At 30.3% G+C, this 24640-nt stretch overlaps 1 protein-coding gene across 1 annotated transcript; it reads left to right on the top strand.

Moving 5' to 3' along the window:
* The first annotated feature begins 963 nt into the window (after window positions 1–963).
* Window positions 964–22781, top strand: LOC143239852 (cytosolic 5'-nucleotidase 3-like). The gene is made up of 9 exons (XM_076481468.1): window positions 964–1280; window positions 2312–2410; window positions 3109–3178; window positions 4458–4504; window positions 12339–12424; window positions 13256–13345; window positions 15221–15383; window positions 16129–16329; window positions 17079–22781. Exons 1-9 carry the CDS (start codon window positions 1140–1142, stop codon window positions 17178–17180), a joined length of 999 nt encoding a protein of 332 aa, XP_076337583.1. The 5' UTR covers window positions 964–1139; the 3' UTR covers window positions 17181–22781.
* The last annotated feature ends 1859 nt before the right edge of the window (window positions 22782–24640 follow it).

Below are 24640 nucleotides of genomic sequence, written 5' to 3'. Positions count from 1 at the left end.
ATTGTTTTCTCTTGAAAAAAGAAGAGTTAGGGGAGGATCTGATTGTAAAGGGAGTTGATTGAGCTAATGTATCATCTTTTTTTTTAATATTTAACAGTTAAATTAGTAGGGCTGGGGAATATAAGTATAAATTTCGGCAATGTAAGAGTAATCTTCAGCTAAGGAAGTTTTGTTTTTTTAATAGGGTGGTTGACCTTTGAAATGGACTGCCTTCAAATGTTGTGGAGGCAGTATATTTAAGTGAGTTTAAGAAAAAGTTAGATAAGTATATGAATGATAATGGTTAGCTTTATTAGTTTTTATTTATTTCTATTATTTGGATTTAGTGTAGAGGATGGAATAGCCAAATTGGATAAGTGGGCCCCATGTTGTCCCAAAACGTTATGTTGTGTTAACTCATCTGACAGCCAACATTTCACTTGTTTTCAAGGTTGAAGCCAAACTGATTGCAATATTCGATATTACCAACTTGAAACTTCAAAGACATTAAAACATTAAAACGTAAAATATCTATTATAATATACAAGGCTTTGGAGCAGAAGTGGATGTAATTAGCCATATAAAAAACATTTAGTCAAATATCCAAAGATTAGATTGAATTCTTTTCTTACGATAATAGACTAAATGATAGCATGAAATATATAATACATAACAATACGTAGCTTAGACTTTATAAAAGCTAAAATAACTGATTTGCAGAGTTCATTTACTATGACACATACAATGTAAACGTAGTTACTATTATTAGATTGTCTTTATCCATTTTCTTTTTTTTTTTTTTTTGTTAATTTTGTGACCTTGATATTTTTGACACAATAGTCTTCGATTATTCTGAAACTTTCGACTAATATTTCGTCCATAACCGGTATTTTAGGAAAGCTTCACATTTAAGCTATCATGTTGAAGTAAAGAAAACATAGTAAATGTGTATGAAAAATACTTAAAATAAAGATTAGGTGGGGCTGTCGTCACTATCCGAGTATTTCTGCACTTCGTTTGGTATCGTAACTTCTGAGTTTTGAGTGTCGTTTTCTAATTTGATAAAAGTTGTTTGTGTTTCTGGATTTTGGTTGTTTAGTTAATTTAAGAGTCGCACTGTTTTCTTACCGTGTGTGTTTGTAAAAGTATAAACGACTGAAATGTTACCGGATAAAACAAATATAAGATTAGGGTTGGAAATTGTTATTGGAATCGGGGTTGTTGCAGCAGTTTCTTTGATAGCTTCACGGTTTATTTGGAGGGCAAAAAAGAAAAAGAAAATTACTAGGATTATTGATACAGTAAGTGGCAAATTAACAAAAGTCGTAACTTGCAGTAATATATGGCTGATGGACGTAATACTGTAAATCGTGCTTTTTTGTTTTTAAACTTCTCACGTAACTTTTTATAGATTGACGTTAATAGTAATAACAATTATAATGTATAGCTATGGTATAAAGAATAAAGTTGCTTATGACTGCGTGTATCATCCATATGTAGATTATTATGAAACTCAGTTGTCTGTGCCATTATTTTCAAATATTATCCAGTACTACTATATTGAACGTAGTTTCAGAGGTACTCGTATTATTACACAACGTTATGCAGACTAAATACAGTATATAAAAGTTTGAATTGTAGATTTGTATCCAAAATGCAAATTTTAATTTTATTTATGTTTCATTATTTTAAATTTGAAGTATATAGTTGGTAGGTTGTATATGTAAAACTTTTAATTACAATTTTAATAAAGATGAATGTTGATAGTTGGTACTTCTGATAATGAACTATTTATTCTAAACATTGTAATTTTTATGTATCTTTTAAACATTTAAATGATGTTTTTTATTTGAAAAAGTTTATCACATGTTCATACTTAATTTCTTTTGAGTGCACTGAAAAATGAAGGTAAACATACTTACTGTCTTGTGTATGTATAAAAACCTGCTATAATTTAAACATACTCTCAACTGTAATTATAGTATTGAAATCATATATATATATATATTTTTATTGTTGATGTTAATGGATATTAATAGATTTCCTTTATATGTTTTCACTGGCATGTTATTATGAAGTAATAATTGTAGGTTTATAATAAAAACTACGTGTACAGTTTGAAGGTTTAACACAAATAAAAATAAATAGTAGTTGAAAGGTTTTTAGGCAAAACTTACAATGCAATTCATCCCATTGTATGATTTCAAGCATTTCTTTATATTTTCAGAGCTTAAAATCTCAGTTAAAAAAGAACAGGAAATAGATTAAATAACATTAGGTTAAGAAGAATTATGGCAGTTAAGAGTGTATTAAATTTATATTTTGAATAAAGATTGAAGAGCTTCAAAAGCCAAATGTTCATATGAAAGATCTAAATAAAGTTGAAGACATTGTGTGTCAGTTGATTAACGGAGGAGCATCAAAATTACAGGTAAGCTAAAACATAACAGTTGACACATGCCAACAAATCAATTCAAACAAATATTAATCAGATATGCACAGAGGATGTAAACTATATTTTGACATTTGTACATACTTGTGTGTGTGTGTGTTAACATGAGAAAAACCTTTGAAAGTGAAAGAATGTATAAAAGTTTATGTTGTATCAAAAGAATGTACTGTTTTTCATAGCAAGGTACATTACTGTAAAGTTTTCACATATTTCAAGCTTTAACTGAAGTCAATAAATTAGACTTTAACTAAGATTATATAAATAATTATTTATAGCAGCTAACATTAATTTTTAACACCTTGCTATTCAGTACTTTTGTAATCAGTATAAAATTTAACATATTTTTGCTAACTTTAGCAGTTATTTTCTAAAACTTTTCCAATAAGTCTATCCTTTCATACATAAAGGGGTCAAAACTCTACACAGTATTCTATGTGAAGCTTTAATAGTAATTTCTATAGAGATAACCGTGAGTGTTGATAATAGAGTGTTTTTTTAAATAGAATATCTGAGATTTAAAATACATTTAAAATACTGTTAAAGTAAAACCTATTAAGAGCTACTTTTTGGTGTGAAAATGACTGTGACAGTCATACATGGTCATTAATTTTCTATATGAAATATTTTGTAATATTTTTGATAAATACATATATATTCAACATCATTTATTGTTTTAGGTTATCTCAGACTTTGATCATACTATTACCCGTATTCATTATCAACAAAAGCCATGTAGCAGTACTTACTGTAAGTATTTTGTAGTTTCAGATAAGGAATGTCACTTTAGTATTATTTATATTGTTTGAAACATCTTTTAAAACCTAAGTACCTGTAATGGTGTTTTATTTTTCAGCTTTCTTATGTTGTTTGGATTATTTTCTGTGATATAATTGTTGTGGATTTAGGAAAATGATTAATTTTTATAGATAGTATTATGAATAAGATTGGAATGAATTTTTTTTAGATGGTATTATGAACAAGATTGAAATGGATTATTGGAAAGTGATTTAATTTTTTTTAATGTGGTTATTATGAACAATATTTAAATGGATTATTGGAAAGTGATTTAATTTTTTTAGATGGCATTATGAACTAGATTGAAATGAATGTTTGAAAATTGATTTAATTTTTGTAGATGGGATTATGAATAAGATAGGTTTAATTGAAGTGATAGGGTTATATATGTTTTGGAAACTTAACTGATGCACCTAGTGACTGAAAGTGTTCTCTTGCTTAGAACTTTCTATATATAATAATATTTATTTGTTGGCACCATTAGTATTTCTTTGGTAAAATAGTTTTCAAAATGATAGTAAATATAGTTTTATTGGGTTATTAATGAATTTACACATACTTGTATTTTAGTATTATTACAGTTTCTATGTTGCATTTTTTCAGTTCAGTTCTAACCTCTTGTCACCAAGATCCAATAGTGTATGCTAGTTAAAGATTAGGAAGGGTGACAGGCAAACCTAAAGTTTCAACATTACAACTGAACTTTCATTCTGAAGATAATTTTAACAAAAAATATTTAGGTATTTGAAACTGAATATGTGCATGAAAATAATTATAAAAGAATGATGATAATTTGCAAATAAAATAAGGTTTTTATAAACTATTTATACACCACATTGCCTGTTTGGTTCCTGTCTTTGTTAGTTATGGCACCATTTATTACTTAACAATCACACACACACACAAACTATCATTAATATTGCACTAGTTACTGATTGTGTTTCTAGGGTTGTTTACTTAAAATCATATGATTTCTCCTGTTTGATTGATTCTCTATGCTGAATGTTGCACTAGACCTAAATATCAAAATTTGTGAAGTGGTGCAGTTTGTGGATTCAACTAGTAGTGAATGGTGTAGAAATGAATGACATAATAAGTATTGCTAAGTAATCCATGTTTGAACATAAAATTTATTATTGTTTGTGTATTGAAGTACATTGATATTCTTGTTGAAACACATTTTGTGAGGAAAATAAGCCATTAATTGATGCTTCCTGTCTACTTTTTGTAGCTATTCTGGATTCTAGTCCATACATTCCTGAAGAGTGCCGAAAAAAGGTGAAATTTTATTTTCTACTTACTAATACTTATTAAAAACTGAAAGTTATTGACTTTTTACTTTAAGTAGTCTTTATCCTTACTTATTACAAGTGAGAATCATTTTATGTTGCATATAAATTAGATTAAATATATTTAAAAAATTTGTTATAATAATACCCAGTAAATATCCATAAAAACATGGTGGCTAGCAGACTTGGTAGTGGATCAGAATGTTTGTGCCCGTCTTAAGCTACTGACCGTGCTACACTTTGAGTTGAGCATTAATGATAGCCATGACGGTCAGTGCTACTCTTTGGTTAAATAAAAGGTTAGCCATGTATACAGAAAAGATAACTGATTGCTTTCATTCTATTCAATACTTCCAAATTAGGGATGGTTACCCAGCAAACACAATATGTATCAATAATATAGTGGTTTAGTCATGATTACTTGGTTAATTTATGCTACTTTTACTTAAAAATGTTGACTATCAGAACTGCCAATATGCAAATCAGTTTGGTATGTTACAATACCAACATTCCTTTTATCATTCTACTATTTTTAACTATCGGTTCTCAACTTGGTGCTACCTTCTGTTGATTTCAACCTCTTCTTAGGGTCTTGTTTATACCTTTTACCTCTTCTCAGAATACTTTCAAATTTATTAATTTGCAAAAATAAATGAGAAGTAACATAATTTATTATCTCAGATACAGTATTACCAATGACAACAAGTATACGTTTTTGATATGACAACATAAGAACAAGATTTACACATTTTCTTGTATTAATATTACAGAAAATATTATACATTTTTTGATATGACATTACAAAAATAAATTACACACTTTTTTCACATAACATTACAGAAACAAATTACACATTTTTAGTACAATATTACAAAAGCAAAATATACATTTTTGATACAATATCACAAAAGCAAAATACACATTTTTTGATACAATATTACAAAAACAAATTAGATTTTTTGATACAATATTACAAAAACAAATTAGACTTTTTGATACAATATTACGAAAATAAATTATGCATTTTCTGATATAATATTACAGAAACAATTTTTTTATGGCATAAAATAAATTACACACTTTTTTATATCACATTACACAAATTTTACATTTTTTATACATTACAAAAACCAATTATACATATTTTATATGGCATTACAAAAAACAATTATACATTTTTATATTACATTACAAAAATAAATTACACTTGTTTGATATAACATTACAAAAAGAAATTACACATTTTCTGATACAGTATTACAAAAACAAATTATACATTTTTTATAGGATATTATAAAAATAAATTACACACTTTTTTATATAATATTACAACAACAAATTGTACATTTTTTTTGTACAATATTACAAAAGCAAATTATACATTTTTGATATGATATTACAAAAATAAATCACACATATTTTTGTATACAACATAACATAAATAAATTTTATATTTTTGGATACAGTATTACAAAACGAATTATACATTTTTTTATATGACATTACAAAAATAAATTACACACTTTCTTGATATAACATTACAAAAATTACACATTTTCTGGTACAATATTACAAAAACAAATTTATATTTTTTTTATATGACATTATAAAAGTAAATTGCACACCCTTTTGGTATAATGTCACTCTGATATTTTGTCTCAGTTCATCTGAATCCGATTGGAGTTTGAGTCTTCTGGAAGATGTCAAAGTGGCCCGTGCCTGTAAATGTAAAAGACATTCATTTTGACTGACCAGTACAGCTATCAACAAAATCAGAAATTAAAAAGTATAGGATTTGTATCTTTCATTTTTCTTACAAGGACTATAATATTATTGTGTTAAAACAGTGTTGATTAAATTTATCATTACAAACATCTGCTGTACAAATAAAGTTGCACCTAAGTTTATACCAAAACTGAATATTTTGTTTCATGCAGTATGTAGCTAAGACAAAGTTGCTACATGCTTTACCAGTGATGTTATTGTGTTTTTTATGTTACTTTTGTCTTGAATGCATTTAAAGTTTGGCTAAATTATATTCATTGTATTTTAATTACCATAGTTACCAAGGTCTTGGAATGTTTGCTTGTTCTTTGTGGTCTTAATGTTGAAGCTGAATCACAGATGGAAAATTCTCAGCTTCTTAAACATTCTTACGAAGTTCCCAACATCATTCCTTCTAAAGGCACTCAGGACATATTTGATCAGATGGACGCTTGATTACATGTACAAATTGGCATACATTTGACATGTCTAAAATATTTATATTCATTATAAGAAGTATGAATGAAAAAAATAACTATTCATTATCGGACTTAATTATTAGTTGTTTTTCTGGCTTAGTGCAGGTCTTCCTATGTATCCATTGGTTACTCTTACATGCCCTCCACTACTTCCACCTCTTATGCTTGGACTTGTGAAACTGCTCTCCCTTTACTGACAAGTTGTTGTAAAAGTTCTGTGAGATTGTTTTTTTTCTGCTGAAGAATTCATCCAGTCTCGTTAGGAGTTGCCACCGGTAATCTAACAGAAGAATGTATAATGAGGGACAGTAGCTGCCCAATTAACATAATATACTCTTCAAAAAAAGAAACACAAAAGGGATATTTTTTTTATCTTAAAGAGAAATATATGTAATAACGTTACAAGCTCAGAGTATGTGATGTTACACGTGTTAAGGCACTGATTGTCAGACCAAAATGACAATAAAAGTTGTGCACTTTGAAAACGGAGGAAAACAATGGATTTTTCGCCAAAACGCATTCGTGTCCAATAAATTTGTTTGAGAGATCTGCTTGTTTTGCAAGTGCAACATGTGCAAAATCCCTATAAAAGTGACGGGTTTTCGGTTTCCATAGCTCAGTATTAAGCCAATGACACGCAATACAGTTAAGCCAAGACTGACTGAAGCACAACGCAACAACACCATTGGTCGCTTGGAAGCAGGTGAATCTCGATCAGATGTTGCCAGAGCTGTGAATGTCCACCCAAGCACCATCACAAGGCTATGGAATTGTCACCAACAACATGGATCAACTCGTGACCGTCCACGATCTGGCAGACCTCGTGTGACCACGCCCGCACAAGATCCCTACATCCGGTTACGTCACCTTCGGGATAGGACCACCACTGCGACGTCTACTGCCTCAACCATACCAGGGCTGCGTAGGATTTCCGATCAGACCGTACGCAACTGTCGACGAAATTCTTAGGCCCCATGTGCAACCCATCATGGTGAATGTCAACAACGTTTTTCAACATGACAACGCCCGTCCTCACACAGCCTGACTCACCACTGTCTTCTTGAGACACCACAACATCAACGTTCTTCTCTGGCCCTCCAGATCACCAGATTTAAACCCTATCGGACATCTTTGGGACGAGTTGGACCGACGTCTGCGACGATGACAATCTCAACCTCGGACTCTACCTCAGCTTGCAGCAGCTTTGCAGCCATTCCACAGGATGTGATTCGTCATCTCATCACTTCCATGGGCAGGAGATGCCAAGCAGTTATTGATGCTCACGGGGGGCATACTCGTTATTGACGTTGAGTGACGTTAAACTTCAACTAGTGAGCGTGGACTTCGCCTTTTCAGACTTTGGATGTTCAGCAGTGAATGTGCAAAGTTTCACACATGTCATACAGAACTACCTGGAATAAACTTGTTAACAATTTGTCTCAAATTTTGCCTTTTGCATTTTGTTTTTGAAGAGTATATTATTTATCCTTTAACTGGTGATCTGGTCACTCCAGGCTACCAAAAATAGAACTGGTCTGCTAAATGTGACAACTTGATGCCATAAATTTTAATTAATATTATATATAAGCTTATTTTCTTGAACATGGCAGTTTCAATTTTAAGTGTCTGTATGCTTGTTGAAACCTTAAAAGTACAAGTGTAAAGTGATAAGAATTTTATATTGACTTGTATCATTTATTTTTGTAAAGCTTTGAGATTTTTTCTTTAACTGGTTCAGTAAAGGTTTATTTTGTTAAGGTCTATTTATGTTAGTGAAACTGCTTTTTCTTCCTATTGGTGTGACTACAAACTATGTTACAGATTTTTTCTCTGAAATACATAAATATAAACAATCACATGATGAATCAGTACCATGTCATTAATAGCATTAGAAATAAGTATGTAGTCATTTATTGTGAAGACCATACTCCTTGGAAACCCAATTATTCAAGTAATAGTTGGCCTATTTGTAGTCTAAGCATTAGGCCTAATACATGAATGTAAGGTAAGACTTACCTGAAACTACTTGATAAATCTTATTTTGTTTTTGCTTACAACTAAGTGTCATAAAACTTTTGAATTAAACTATTTACATAGCTTACATCAGATGTAGACAAGTAAATTACAGTTAATTTTTAAATGAAAAATAATATTTTACACGAGTTATAATATTTGTATTTGAATGTGACATTAGATGTACCAAACTGGTATTTAAACACCAAAAAGAAATACTACATGTGGAATACATAATACTCTATGAATTACACTACCAAGTGATGTACTATTCTGCTTTTCATATGCTATGTAATATTTTCATGTTATTGCTACCTCATAACACCAGCTTTATGTTGTAAAGTTACATTCTGACTATGTGAATAAAATGCAAAGTTACCACATAATGGCAAAGTTATAAAGTTATGTTATTACTAAGTATTATTGGGATGTCACCAAACCACTAGCATGTCACTATGTAGTAAATACACAGTGTGTTTGCTGAATATGTCTGCCTGAACCTTAGGGTTCCTAGCCTGAGTGTTTAGTAAATATGTTACATAAGTTATTGTTCAGATTGAATATATCAAACATTAAGAAAATTTTACCTGAAATAAACCATATCTTCTGATTTCCAAATTAAAATTTGCTAATTTATCACCCAGTTGTTCTAACTTGGGAAATATATGCTAGTGTGTGTCTTAGAATAACTTGTTAGCATACTATATAATTAAAGATGCATTTCAAATGGAACTAACTTAGAGCATTTTACCTGACATAACTCTCCTTCTGACACAGAAATGAATTCTTCCTTACATTCGTGTTCTTGATGTGAACTTCACTGGGGCACAAAGATGTCATCATGTGACAAAAGCCCTCCACCAGTAGGAAGGTGACACAGCCTCCATACACAATAACTCTGCCTATACTCTTACACTCATGCTAACTTCATTCTTTTCCTCAGCATTGCTTTAAATATATATGTTAAAGTTTTCTCATCTGAGTTCAGAGTGAGATTTACATTTGTTAATGGAACTTACGCTTTTCTTTCAAAAACTTTAATTTTGGGTAATGAATTCTTAAATGATGATGACTTGTACTTAGTTCTGTTATTACACAAACAGGCCTTATTTCTACTCTGGCTTCTGCAAGCTTGTTAACTTTTGGGAATGCTGCAGCTGTTTTTAAGTGTTGTGGATTATTGCATGATTACTGGGTCTACTTCACTTGTCCCATCAGCCAAAGTTCTATCTCTGCAGTTAGGAAAGATCTACTTGATTATATATTTAATTTGATTTGTTTTAGGTTAGTGTCTTACTGTTATATGAATTACTTTATAATGTTTTCATATCTCACGTTTGTTCTTTTCCTTTTTTTTTTCATGTGTGTTCTTTAATATTGTTTGCTCTTTACTCCATTAGCCCAGTTCTTGAGTTTTACCTTGTCTTTCATTTTTGCTTGATATTCTGGTTTACCCTGATTCCTATTTCCAAAAGCTCACCTCTCACACCCAAATGCCTTGTGCCCTTCCCATTTGTGATGCTTTTATCTGTCCTGGCTTGCAGGGACAATTCTGTTCCTTTCCATGTTCCCTGTATTTGGGATCTGTTTGGCCTGCTTGGGGATTGAGCTCCTTGCCTTCTAGTTCCCCAATTTTGTGTGTTTTTTTTTCACCATCCTCCAATATTCCCTATCCTATCCTTCCACCTTTTGAGACATTCAGTGTAATCCAGTCTTCTGTAGAGGTTAATTCCTTTTCTTTGCTAGTTTAGCCTGGTTCACCTGTTTCTCCTTATTTCATTCCTCTACTTTTGAGACATTCAGTGTACTCCTGTCTTCTGTAGAGGTTAATTCCTTTCTCTTTGCTAGTTTAGCCTGGTACACCTGTTCCTCCTTATTTCATTCCTCTACTTTTGAGACATTCAGTGTACTCCTGTCTTCTGTAGAGGTTAATTCCTTTCTCTTTGCTAGTTTAGCCTGGTATACCTGTTCCTCCTTATTTCATTCCTCTACTTTTGAGACTTATTGTATCAGATTATGTTTCTCTTTTTCTGTATGGGTATCCTTTTCTGCCCATGTCATAAGGTTTTATTGTGTTAAATTCAAAATTTAAGTTTCTGTATTGTATATTATACAAGTAAACTTGGCATAAATATGTACTAATAATCCAAATTTTGATGTGATATAAATTTTAAGTTCATAATTTTATAAGGCAATATTAAAAACAATCCTCAGTTTCCTTGGTGTGAAAACTGTGAAAATTTTTTCCTTCAGGTATTCTCTCTTCTCTAATTTATTTACCACTCTTCCAAAAAGAGTGAAATTTAACATTAATTAGTCATTGTAATATTACTATTACTCAGGCAAAATATACATATTTTTTGTGGCCCTCAGTGGTATTTGGCTTCACAGTCATAAGCTAGAAAATCAGACCTTCTTGCTACACCAACTTGTTACATCCTTTCTTTCAGGAATTACCATTATTTTTTTTCTGATTTTTATTACTGTACTAGTTATAACCAATTAAGAGCCAAGGTATTAATCTATATGTCATATGTACAGAGAATTGTCTTATTTCACTACCAGTTCAAATTTTATTCCCGTGGTAAATACATTAATGAACTTAACTGTATTTTTAATGGCTCTCATCACATAGTTAGAAAGCCAGAAAAATGTTGCTAGTAAGAGGACATTGTTTGATTTTTATGTATTATTTTTCTGTGTTCTTCAGTTTATTCATACCATTAATACAAACGAGTTGGTTTAAGATTCATTGATAGTTGACAGTAAAGCCCATGTTAGTGTTATATTTCTTGCTTTCTCTTGTGTATTGTTTATATATTTATTTACTATAAAAGTAACTAAAATGTAAGTATAGAAATGTTTTAGGTTAGACTTGGTAAAATAAAAAATAAGAGTAATAAAAACTTTTCACAAGGTATGCTCACGAGTAGCTCATGGTTTATGTAGTTTGATAGAATGATATGAGCAACATGTTCACCAAGTGATTTACAATTAGTATGTTGGGATTATTAGCTAGACATTAAAATTTAAGTGTAAACAGAACTTTACTGTTGACATTTAAAGCTATTTAGGATAAGGAAATGTGGTTTCATGTTACAATTTGGAGTCATTCTAAGAAAATGAAGAAAAATGGATGTTTAGATTTATTTTGTATTTTTGTATGGTGGTTGCGAAGTCAGTCAATTTGACCAACTTCATATAACAGTACTTTAGAGAAAATAACATAAAATATGAGGGTTTAATGAATAATAATATGTGGTAATTTGTTTAGGTGTTTTATAAATTAATAAGTGAAAATTGAGAATTTTCAGATGTATAAAAAAAAAAGTATTTTTAATCTTAATATAAAAATCAATACACTAGGAACAATCAACACCTTGACTTTATACATTCAGGGAGACATTTTTAATTAAAATACTTCATTCAAAATTCTGATTTGCTGTAAACAAAAAGCTTAATACTTACTGAAAGCTTGCAAACTTTTGTAAAGATACACAAAACATTTTATTAGTCACAGTAAGGAAGTATGTCTGTCTTAAATTTCACCTTTATTGTTTCTTCTAGGCTAAAGATCTACACAGTAAGTATTATCCTATTGAAATAGATCCAACCATCAGTATTGAGGACAAAATTCCAAAAATGGTAGAATGGTAAGTACTCAGTTAATTCATATATTTTTGTTATTTTGTTTATACTGAAAGAAGCTGTATGTGCTAATTACAGGATAACTTAAGATAATCACTAAGCTAATGATGTGATAAAATAATACTTCCATTTTTGTTTTAAGACTAAAATAATTGAGACTTCACACCATATAATGGTAACATTATAAAAGAGGCATCAGGTATATCTGTGTTTTTAGACTGAATGGATTGCAACTTTTGGATGAAATAATGAACGTAACATGAAGAATGTATATATTTCTTGTATATATCAAAGAGATAAATGTGACCAAATTCTGACTTGTGTTTTATTTTGTTATTAGCTAGATGTTGAGAGTAGCATTAACTTTTCAGTTAGTTCGTGATATATCACACATTTTATATACGATGTGGTCATTATTCATATAAGGTTCAATTTTCTTGACTAACTGTTTCAATTATCATTCCAATTCATAATGATATTTGTGATTGTTACTTTCACTAATTTTATTAGAGTTGTTGGTTACTACTTTATTATATGTTTAAATCTTGTTGCTTGTTTCTTTCACAAAAGCTATTGTTAAAATATAACAATTTAACACAGGAACATCCTATTGCAGTTACTGAGCACTGACCAAGACACTAAGGTTGCTATTAGAGGTCTTCACAAAAGCTATTGTTAAATGTATAACAATCTAACACAGGAACATCTTATTGCAGTTACTGAGCACTGACTAAGAAGACAGTAAGGTTACTATTAGAGGTATTAATTATTATACATTACTTGTTTTGTATGTTCATTTAGATTACAGAATATTATAATACCCTTTTGTCTTGTAGGTATACACAAGCTCACCATGTTGTGGGGACAAGTGGAGTAAAAAAAGGTGACTTCACAAAAATGGTGAAAAGTTCTGATGTCATGTTGAGGTACGGCTGAAAAATAACCAACTAAATATGTTTCAATATATTGTCTGAGCTTGTATTGTTTTTGTAGTGCATGTTTTCTGAAACAGTACATGACAAATGTGCTGTGTGTGTTTACTACCATTGTGTAACAAACTAAAGCAACTTATGTTAAAGTATGAATTCTCTCTTCCTGTGGTTGTTGTATCATAAACAATTATTTGTTTGTGTACAGTACAAAGGTACTATAATTAGCAAATTTAAAAACACTAGTTCATTGTACCAGTGTTTTAGGTGTTGTTCTTGCCTTTATTGTAAAAAGCTGTTGTTGAGATGTGTTAGGTGTTGTTTTTATTTTAACATGCTATTGATGAGGTGTCCTAAGGTAAAATAAAATTGTATATGGGGCTGTTCTGAGATAAAGTAAGAGTATTTGGGGTATTGTTCTAGTTTTAGCAGGCTATACTTGATGTATGTCTGGGGTTGTCCTTCATTTAGCAGATCAAGGTAAAATGTGTTTGGAGTCATCCCAGTTTAAGTAGGCTATAGTTGGAATATGTCTGAGATTATCTTGGTTTTAGTTAGCCTAGTGGAAGTGTATTTGGAATTGCCTTGGTTCTGGTAGGCTGTAGTAGAAGGGAATTTGGTGCTGTCCTGGTTTTATTGGGCTGTAATTGAAGTTTTTTGGACTTGTTATTAAAGTTTGAGGTATGTTCTGGTTTTATCACACCATAGTTGAAGCGAGTTTAAGGTTGTCTTGGATTTAGCAGGCCAAAGTATATGTGTATCTAGAGTTGTACTTTGTTGTTGTTGTTATTGGTTAAAGTGTACGTGTATTTAGAGTTATGCTAGTTTCAGCAAGCTGTAGGTGAAGTGAGTTTGGAATTATTCTGGTTCAATAAACTATAGAAAAAATGTGTTTGAAGTTGTCTTGGTTTTAGCTGGCCAAAATTGAAACCTATTTTGTAGTGTTCTGACTTCAGCAGGCTGTAATTAGTTTTTTTAAAGTTGTTTTGCTGGTCACAGTAGAAGTTATTTTGAGGCCAAAGTAAAAGTGTGTTTCAGCAGGTTAAAGCTCTGATTCTATTGAACAGGTACAAAACAATACTACTAAGTGTATATCAGCTGATTAATATTTTGTTCTGTTGAGTATTATGTTCTTAATGGTAATATTTAGTTTTTATTTACTTTAAAACTAACATGTGTGTCCATTTATTATTATGTTGTACATCTTGTTTTAAATGAAAAGAATAATTTTAATAACTACTATTAACTGTCTACTTGAACAGTAGTATGTAATGAATTATAATGTTTATGTTTTATTATTTTGCCATTCATGTAATGGGCTGATAAGACTGTCTTAAGTTTTAGTAGTTAAAAAAACCTTATTGATTTTCAAGTGTTTTTGTAAACTTTAAGCCATAGTAGAATAATTAACTTATTAATTGTAATTATTCAAACAGTTTTCCAGGAGTAGTTGTGAGCTATTATTTGTTATTAGTTGTAATTATTACAAATAATTTTTCAATAGTGGTTGTGAACTATTGTTATTAATTGTAATTATGCAAACAGTTTTTCAGGAGTGGTTGAGAGCTGTTATTAATTGTAACTGTACAAACAATTTTTCAAGAATGGTTGTGAGCTATTATTTTTTTTATTAATTATAATTATACAACAGTTTTTCAGGGATGGTTGTGAGCTAATATTTGTTATTAGTTGTAATTATACAAACAATTTTTCAGTAGTGGTTGTGAGCTATTTATTATTGATTGTAATTAAATATGTTTTGAGTAATATTTGTGAACTATTGGTATTAATTGTACATTATACAAACACTTTACAGGTGTGGTTGTGAGCTATTGCATATTGTTAATTGTAATTATACAAATGACTTTTCAGGAGTGGGTGTGAGGTATTATTTGACACCTTAAACAGAAATGGGATCCCCTTATTAATATTCTCAGCTGGTCTCGGGGACCTTGTAAAAGAGGTTCTGACACATTTTGGTACTCTCTATCCAAACATGAAATTTGTTGGAAACTTCATGGATTTTGATGAAGAGGTAATGTTCCAGTTCCTGTGCTTATTTATATGAACAGTGCTGATTTTGTTTTTCTTATTTTAGAATTGTTTGAGTAACTTGTAACAAATCTTTTTGTGGGGTGGATTTTAAATTTACAGTGGTGCATGTTACTCTGTTTTTTTTTTTGTAATAAGCTCAGTTTCCAGACTTTGGAAAAGATCCCTGCCATCTGTCTTAACATATTGTTTAACACTGTTATTTCATCGTATAGTGAACTCTTTGGCCTGTGATAGGACTTATAATATAGTAACATGTTATTATTTCATTTCTTATTAAATTCTTTAGCTCATAATTATTTATGATACAGTAACATGTTACTTCATCACATAGTAAACTCTAGCTCACTATAATTAATAAGAAATGAAATAACTTTTTAAGATAACTCTTTAGCTCATTATAAATACTTTAAATACATTAAAACAGCATTATTTTATGTGTGTTAATATTTGTTTAACTCAGTATAATATCTCTCATATATAGTTCCCTCTTGTGGGTCAGTGTTAATATATAGTCTTACAGCTCTAAAACCTAGGTCTCAATTCCCCATGGGCATTAGAATACAGGTAGCATTTTATTAGTTTTGCAAAAATAATAACAAATATATTACAATATTGTGAAAAATAAAACAATTTTTTTGGTAAATGTCTTTGAAATCATAATCTGTTTCTTAATGAGAACCTGGTACATTAGTGGGTTACAGATGTTTTTTGTTCTTATATTTAAGGGCAACACTATTGGTTTTAAAGGAGAAGTAATTCACATGTTCAACAAAAACCAGTCTTCCATTCACAATAGTGAGTACTTTAACCAACTGAAACACCGTAACAACATTATTCTGTTGGGAGATTCTCTTGGGGACCTCCAGATGGCTGATGGGGTTCCACAACCTGCAAACGTGCTTCGTATTGGATTCCTGAACCACAAGGTATGGAAATCTTTTGCACATTACCATTGTAATTACACTTACAATCATGATACATATCATTATAGCTCTAATTTATTCATCATTTATTCATTTATTGTTTACATACAACAGTAGTATTTTTGATATTTGTCAGTGTCTGAAGAAAACCAATAGGTGTATTACATTTCCTTAACAATTTATATATATACAAAATGTATTATCATTAATTGTTAATAGTCAAAATATGTTTGGTGATATTAACACTCCTACAAAAAGTGGGGCCTAATAGGCCCCAGAGCAACTTGAAAGGTTATTAATATTAGGCTAATAATTTTGTATTTAAATGAAATTGCCATTTAAATCCATTAATGAATGGATTAACGAGATTCCCACTGCCCCTATCTACTATCTAGCAAAACCACAGCCAGGGGAACGGGCTTGGAGAAATCAGGACTAGAAACGTCTTTTCGTAGGAGTGTTAACCACTAACGATTAGTTAGCTGAATAGCTAACATTGTGCAGTACAACACACACAAACTAAACCAATTATGGAATACTATTTAAAAAATACAAACAAGGGTAGAATAATTTTAGAATAATATGTCTGGTGACATCTAGAAAAACATATCCTTTCTTTGAGATATCCCTGAAACAGAAGTGGAAACATTACTTCCAACAGTAGCATCTGTTGTGATACTCAATACTACTGTCAAGTTTATGTGATTAGTCCGTATCTGAGACAGTGTTATTATTGTACCTCTCTCTTCTAGGTTGAAGAGAGTCTTCCCAAGTACATCGAAGGTTATGATATTGTTTTAGTTGACGATCAATCGATGGACCTTGTGAATGGATTATTACAGAGAATTTTGTAAGGAGCTGGTTTTAGTTCCCTATTGTGTTCTCGTTACATACAGTTTATTGTATATTAAGAGGAATTTGTTGCATGTTAATAAGTTGCACCTTTTAAATCTAGCTTGTTAGTGAACTTATGACAGTTTTATATTTAAAATTGATAAAGAACATATTTGAATTAAAACATATTTCTGCATAATTGCATCAGCAAAGAAGTGCACTTTATAATAATATGGAATTTCTGTTCCACTCCAGAGGTGATGAGTGGCAGTGGATTTTCTCTGTAAACCAATATATGGTATGGCTTTGTGGATATGCGAGCTTTTCTGTTTGATATTCAACGTTAATTTTCTTTACATATGTCAACATCCATATCTTACACTTGAGTGTGGTGATTATGTCTTGTGGCATCTTCTATGTGACTTAAAAATATATTTATGTACTGAGCATTGGAAGCCCTTTCAAGATTAGACTATAGGTTTAGATTGTATAGAACAACTATTTATGTGATTTAAAGAATTTCATACTTTATGGTTAGAGAAATTATAGAAAGAAAAATTTAAACTAGGTTACTAATGTGTTGGATTAAGTTTTCCTTGTCAGACAATGTTACTTTATCAGTACTTAAGTTTGTTTTATATAATTATACATTTGTAGCCATGAAAAACTACCTACTGAATTAGTTTCTGTTGCAGTCAAACATTGATATTCAAAACCGTTTTCCGTACTTAATTAATTATATAATTATAGATTTGTATTGTCACTTGATTATCTGTTCTTCATTGTGTTCATAAATTAATTTGTGGAGTTTTTGTGTGCATGCACATTATGTGTTTTATTGTTTATCAGAAACTTGTACAAGGACTATTTGCATAATGGTGTCTAGAAATAGTGACAGAAGAAAGTGTCAAATTATTTTTAATACTCAAACACAGTGTAAGGTAATACAATAGAAAACATTATAAATCTGCTATTTAATGCAATAACAATATGATATTTAACGTTGTATGACAAGTACGTATAACATACACGCATTAATAACAGAACTTGTGTAATATGACATTAGGTGTATATTCAATGATAGTCTATTCACTTGACAAGTGTATATATTTTGCAGAGTCAAGTGCACTTTTCAGACATAAATAAGTTATATGAATGTAAAAAATTGACTTTTTTCCCTACATTTTACAAACAATATGTAGACAGACTTGGCCACAGAATTACTTCTAACCTCTGAGGTAGTAGCTACAAGTTACTATCATGTGTTGAAGCTTGGAGTGTGTGATAAAGTGTTTTCACTTGCACAGTATATAACTCCCAGTTGTCTCTATATCTTGGTGGTAAACTAAAGTAATTTATTAATTATGTTGTCATAAAAACGGTTCTTTAAAGAAACTTTAAGGCAAGTTTGTTAAGAGTGTAGGTACACATAGTTCAGAATAATGTTAGATGTTTCAGTAGGACAGCAGTGTTTTTGTTGCAGCTGAACAAGTAATATTAAAAGTTATGTTCAACTTGTATGTAAAATGCTCATAATCTTTGCTAAACCATTAACAAATATATTTCTCTCTAAGACATACTAGGTGCTATGTGGAAATAATTGTTAATTAGAATAGATGTACTATGCAAATGCAATCATAATGCTAAAATAAGACAAGATCTAGTTACAGTAAGTGAACTGTATGAAAACAAAATAATTATACACCTTGCTTAGTGAGGATCCAGTTACAGTACGTAAATTGTATAAAATTAAAATAAGTGTACACTGTATTGAGTGAAGTTTTTATTAACAGTTGAGTTTACAAAGCTGCTTTATAACAGGTCATATCTGTGAAGATTGCAGGTCAAGTGTTTGAATATCACAAATTTCTGTGGTTTTAATTGAGAGTAATACAGCTATTAGGAAATGTTTTAACTCATGTTGGTTGTATAGAAACTTTGAGTTGAAGTTTTATTTTAATGATATATTTTAAATTACAAAACATACACTTTTATAAAGTTAGACTAAACAACATAATTTAAACATCTTTATTCTAGATACACAGTTTTAACAAGGTTTTTAAAGGTAATTTTCAGTAAGCATCACAATCAGAAAAGCTTCTTCTGGTTAAAGATGGTAGCAAATAATGTATTGGTGAAATGAGTTTATAAGTTTAAGACAAAATATTTTTCTGTTTATGTTATGCAAACTGTGGCTTTGTTTTAAGGAGAAGAGACATTATTTTTTAATTTTTATGTTAACTGGAGGGAAAAGAGTTAAAATAATGATTTGGTATAACTAGGAAATAAAACTTAAGTTGAAAAATTGTTTATTTCAACTGATGTTTTGACCCATTCTTCAACTTCAAAGTTTTATGGTAGTGATGCGATGCTAGTCACTTGTTTTTCTGTTAGTTTTTTTATACCATTGTATTCTTAGGTTTTTTATTGCTTAGATTTGTTTTCTTATTATTTTAATTGCCTTTAACCAATTGATCAAATTTTTGTTTCATAAATCCAGTAATGTTTTAAGTTGTCAGATTAGGAAGGTATTCTTTGGCATGAATGTTTTTTTTTTCTCTTATATTCTGTGTGAATTGTTTCTGAATTTGACAGTATTTAAAGGCCAGTTGTGTAGACCAGATGACAAGACAATAAGATATATTACAACTCACTATACTAAACCTAGTGATTGCAGTTCATTCATCAGGTGCAAAACAAAGTTTTATAATAAATATTAAAAAACATTGTAATATTAAGTAAAGTCTTTAATACGGATGATTTGGAATTTCCATAAATTCTGCCATAAGCATTACTATCTCAAAAAAAATAATATAACATTTTAACTACAAAACAACATTAGCATAGAGCAAGTTTTTGTATTAAGTTGGAAGTTTAGAGAGAACAGGTTAAACAGTAACAATGTAATAGAATGTATAATAAAACATATGGTTTAATAAACAACATTGTTAAGGGAAACTATTATAGAGAAAGGCTTAAATATGAGAATAAACACAGTGTTGTTAAAATACTCATTGGTCACTGAACACTAAATAATAACGTTAACTCCTTTCTGTTCTTGTTGATGTAATCAGTTATAAAATGTTCTGATCGATATTTATTATTTCTCTAAAGCTACAGTATTTTTACTTGTATTTAAGCATTTCTCTTAACGTTATTTATTAAAAGTTTTTATCATACTTTCTATTTGTAAACTTATGATTGAACATGAAACCAACTCTGTGTTTTTTTTTTGTAGTTCAAATATTACAAACGTTTTTTTTTATATATATCGATGATGATGAATTTTAAGTAAGTTCAGAAACATCTATATTGAAGATGTTTTTCAGTGTTACCATGTTTTACATATTTATTATAAACTGTATGAATAATAAATATTTGACAGATATGGAAAGGAAAACAACAGGGCTACTGAATCCATGATCATTTGATTTAGATTCATAATACATATCTATAAAAAGAACAGACGTCTATCATTTCAGATCAAGCCTGTAAAGTTCAGCTACTAGTTTACTGGGTCACACTGTATAAAACAGTTTTCAGGTGATGCTGGCTACTCTAGTTTGGACAAAATAATGACTTCACTCCATTTTATTTGTGTTCTTAGAAATGTTACAGACTTGTAGGTTTTTGGTCGAACTCTGATGGTAGTGTGTAAAATTTTAGTGTTTACTGAAATTTCTCTCTTTGTTAATTTGCCAAGACCTACTTAATCTTGTGTTTGAACAGTTTTAGTGTAATTAAACAAATATGAAAATATTTTAATTTTTTTATATATGTAATCATATAAATAATCTCAGAGTGAGTTTTTATTTATTTGTAGTACAAGTTTTACATTATCTCTTTCTGAGTAAGCTACCTGTGTCAAAAGCCTACAAGTGGCTAATAGTTAGTCTACAAGCTAACAACACTGATAATTGTGTTTCAATAGTTAGTCTACAAGCTAACAACACTGATAATTGTGTTTCAATAGTTAGTCTACAAGCTAACAACACTGATAATTGAGTTTCATTGAGTAATTTTGTGCTCAACAGCAATCAAACCAATCAACTTTATGTAAAATAAAAATGCATACAATATGCTTATAACAAATCCATGTACAGCTGAAAGTGATTTTCTGTTAGTTAGAGCATCTAGCTTACTTGTGGTTTGTTTTTACACACTACTTGTTACACTAAGTGGTCCCCCAGTACTAGCTTACTTGTGGTTTGTTTTTACACACTACTTGTTACACTAAGTGGTCCCCCAGTATAAGCTTACTTGTAGTTTATTTTTACACACTACTTGTTACACTAAGTGGTCCCCCAGTACTAGCTTACTTGTGGTTTGTTTTTACACACTACTTGTTACACTAAGTGGTCCCCCAGTACTAGCTTACTTGTGGTTTGTTTTTACACACTACTTGTTACACTAAGTGGTCCCCCAGTACTAGCTTACTTCTGGTTTGTTTTTACACACTACTTGTTACACTAAGTGGTCCCCCAGAACTAGCTTACTTGTGGTTTGTTTTTACACACTACTTGTTACACTAAGTGGTCCCCCAGTACTAGCTTACTTGTAGTTTGTTTTTACACACTACTTGTTACACTAAGTGGTCCCCCAGTACTAGCTTACTTGTGGTTTGTTTTTACACACTACTTGTTACACTAAGTGGTCCCCCAGTAGATAGATGGTAAGTTTTCAGACTTGCGACACTACAAACCAGGATTTGATTGTCCATGGTAGATGGATTACAGGTACCCTGTTACTACAGGGTTTACTAAAACTGTCATGAACTAGCCCCTTCTTTACCCACTTAATAAAGAAGAAATTAAACTCATAGTTTTATAAAGAAATATTTCATTCACTGGCTTTAATGAAAAAGTTTTAGATTAAGAATTATAATAATTTTTATTATATAAAAGGAATTATATGAAATATTTACTTATAATCTTAATAGGCATTATTAAAGATAAAAGGTTTACTAAAATTAATATGTATACTGAGGAGAAAGATTAACAAAATAAGTGTTTAACATGTTAACTGGTTCAGTAAGAGCTGTCTAACTTTGTGTATCATATATTGAAGTTAAAGAAAAATTAGACATTCAATACTTGTGTGAATTTCATTATCACAGAATTGGTAATTGGTTTCAATGATTTTATTATCTGCTTTCATAAATTTACCATTGTTTGTAAAAACAAAACTTTGAAACGTTGTTTGTTTGTGGTTGTCTAGCTATGACTTGTGGCTAAAACAAACAACACAAGTTGTGTATAAAGGAACAAAGATATAGGTCAGTAAAAGAAAGGTGCCTACTTTTAGCTCAGAGAGAACCATTAAGACAATTATAATTTTACTGTTGCACTACTGTAAGTAAACAGATATTTGTGAACAATACATGTCTTATTTAGGGTCAGGTCTGTTTATAACTCACTCTAATAAATGGCAGATTTTCTTGCCAAATATGGTATTAATGCATTTTTTACGTATATTTTTCGTATGTTAATATGCTTTAGAAACTAAGTTAACTTTGACCATGATATTAATTTCAAACTTGATGTTTTTGTTGCTTCAACGTTGTAATACAATTTGTTTGTGGTTAATTTTTCAGAATCAATAAATTGTTCCTCAACGATTAATACTCGTGTTTTTGTGTTATTAGTTTTACTAAACGACTGAATAAATTCGCAAATGTACCTTTTATTTTGAAATGAACTATTACAAAAGTTATAATGTGAAGATTTGTAAAACGATACGGTTCACCATTTTAAAGGGATGTGTTTTAGATATATCTTAAGTGTAACAGTGCTGGAAAATGGCTTAAAAATGATATATTTTTGTATAAAATATTTTTCCAGAATTGTTGGCTTATTAAGTTGCTCAAGAGTTTAAAGTCTGTACGTTTAATTGGGGTGCAATCATTCTGGATGACAAGAAACCCACTTGAAATAAAACTGTATCTCAGAATGGCTGATATGGGTATTAACACTTTTATTGATAAGGAGAGAACAACGTTTTGACCTTCGTAGGTCATCTTCAGGTTAACAAAGAGAGAGTTTGCAACTGACCGTTGCCGGGCACATGTCTCAGGGACGAGAGTATAAACGGGTACAGGATTGTAGAGGCGTTGTAGTTGACTCTTAGGTTATTAATTTGTATAGGTATAAAGGTGTTCCTTTATATTGGTTTAATTTTGGTTTTAGTTGCTGTATAAGTAGGGTTTCGTTGCCTTTGCTTATTGTTTTCTTATAAAACTCTGTTCACCTGATAAAATTCACGATGAAATCAACAAAATAAAACAACACTTCATCAACATCAACAAATTTCCTTCAAAAAACCGTGGAAAAAATTATACGTACACACCTAGACCAACAACAATATATCACAAGATACAACAAACTACAAAACTTTATACTGTTGCATACCATATGTTTCCGACATCAGTGAAAGAATAACCAACATTTGGAAAAACTTACAACAAAACGCAACATTCCAGTAAACACCAAATTTATTCAAAAACCAGGTACAAAACTAAACTCCATACTATGTGAAAACTACACTGACAAACACAACACTAACATTATTTATAAAATACAATGTGATAACTGCCACGACTTCTATGTTGGAGAAACAAGTAGAAAAATGGAAACCAGATTCAAAGAACATAAAAAGTCACCTTCACACGTTTTCGAACACCGCAAGTCAAATAAACACAACATAACCATAGAAAACACTCAGATACTAAGTAGGAAACAAATATAAACAAACGCAAAATCAAAGAAGTCCTACTTATACAACAACTAAAACCAATATAAAGGAACACTTTTATACCTATACTAATTAATTACCTAATATCCACCTGCAGCGCCCCCTACAATTTCGTACCAGTTTATACTCTCGTTCCTAAGACATGCGCCTGGCAACGGTCAGTTACAAACTCTTTATTTGTTAACCTGAAGATTACCTAGGAAGGTTGAAACGTTGTTCTCTGCTTAACAATAAAAGTGTTAATACCCATACCAGCCGTTCTGAGATACATGGTGTGCAGGTTAGTTTTCTCTGCTATACCAGTCTTAGAACTAGAAATGAACAATATCACTGCACAATATTACGTCTTACTATATATATCGTTTTTTTGCTTTGATTTTTTACATTTTTGAAGAATATATAGAATGAATGATTAATGTGTACGTATGATCCTACATCCTAAATAATGTTTCCCTTAAAGCATTTATTTTGCATGTGTGAGGTTTTTGTTCTTTCATCACCAACAAGGGAACTTAAAGTGGCTGAATATTTTAAAGCATATAATATACACTAGTATTTTAGTTAAGTAGTACAGATCACAAAGTGTATGTACTTTAATACATAGTATAAAGTGATATAAGCTTCAGGTTGAAGTAAGAACTATATAAAACGACAATGTATTCATAAGTATGAAATCTTAACAATTATATCATTATATTTTCAGTTCCCTGTACCTGAATCATAGCAGAAT

Source organism: Tachypleus tridentatus, chromosome 1 (assembly GCF_004210375.1).
Source record: "Tachypleus tridentatus isolate NWPU-2018 chromosome 1, ASM421037v1, whole genome shotgun sequence".
Classification (NCBI taxonomy): domain Eukaryota; kingdom Metazoa; phylum Arthropoda; class Merostomata; order Xiphosura; family Limulidae; genus Tachypleus; species Tachypleus tridentatus.
Note: the sequence above shows the minus strand (reverse complement) of the source record. Positions and strands in the feature narration are given on the sequence as shown.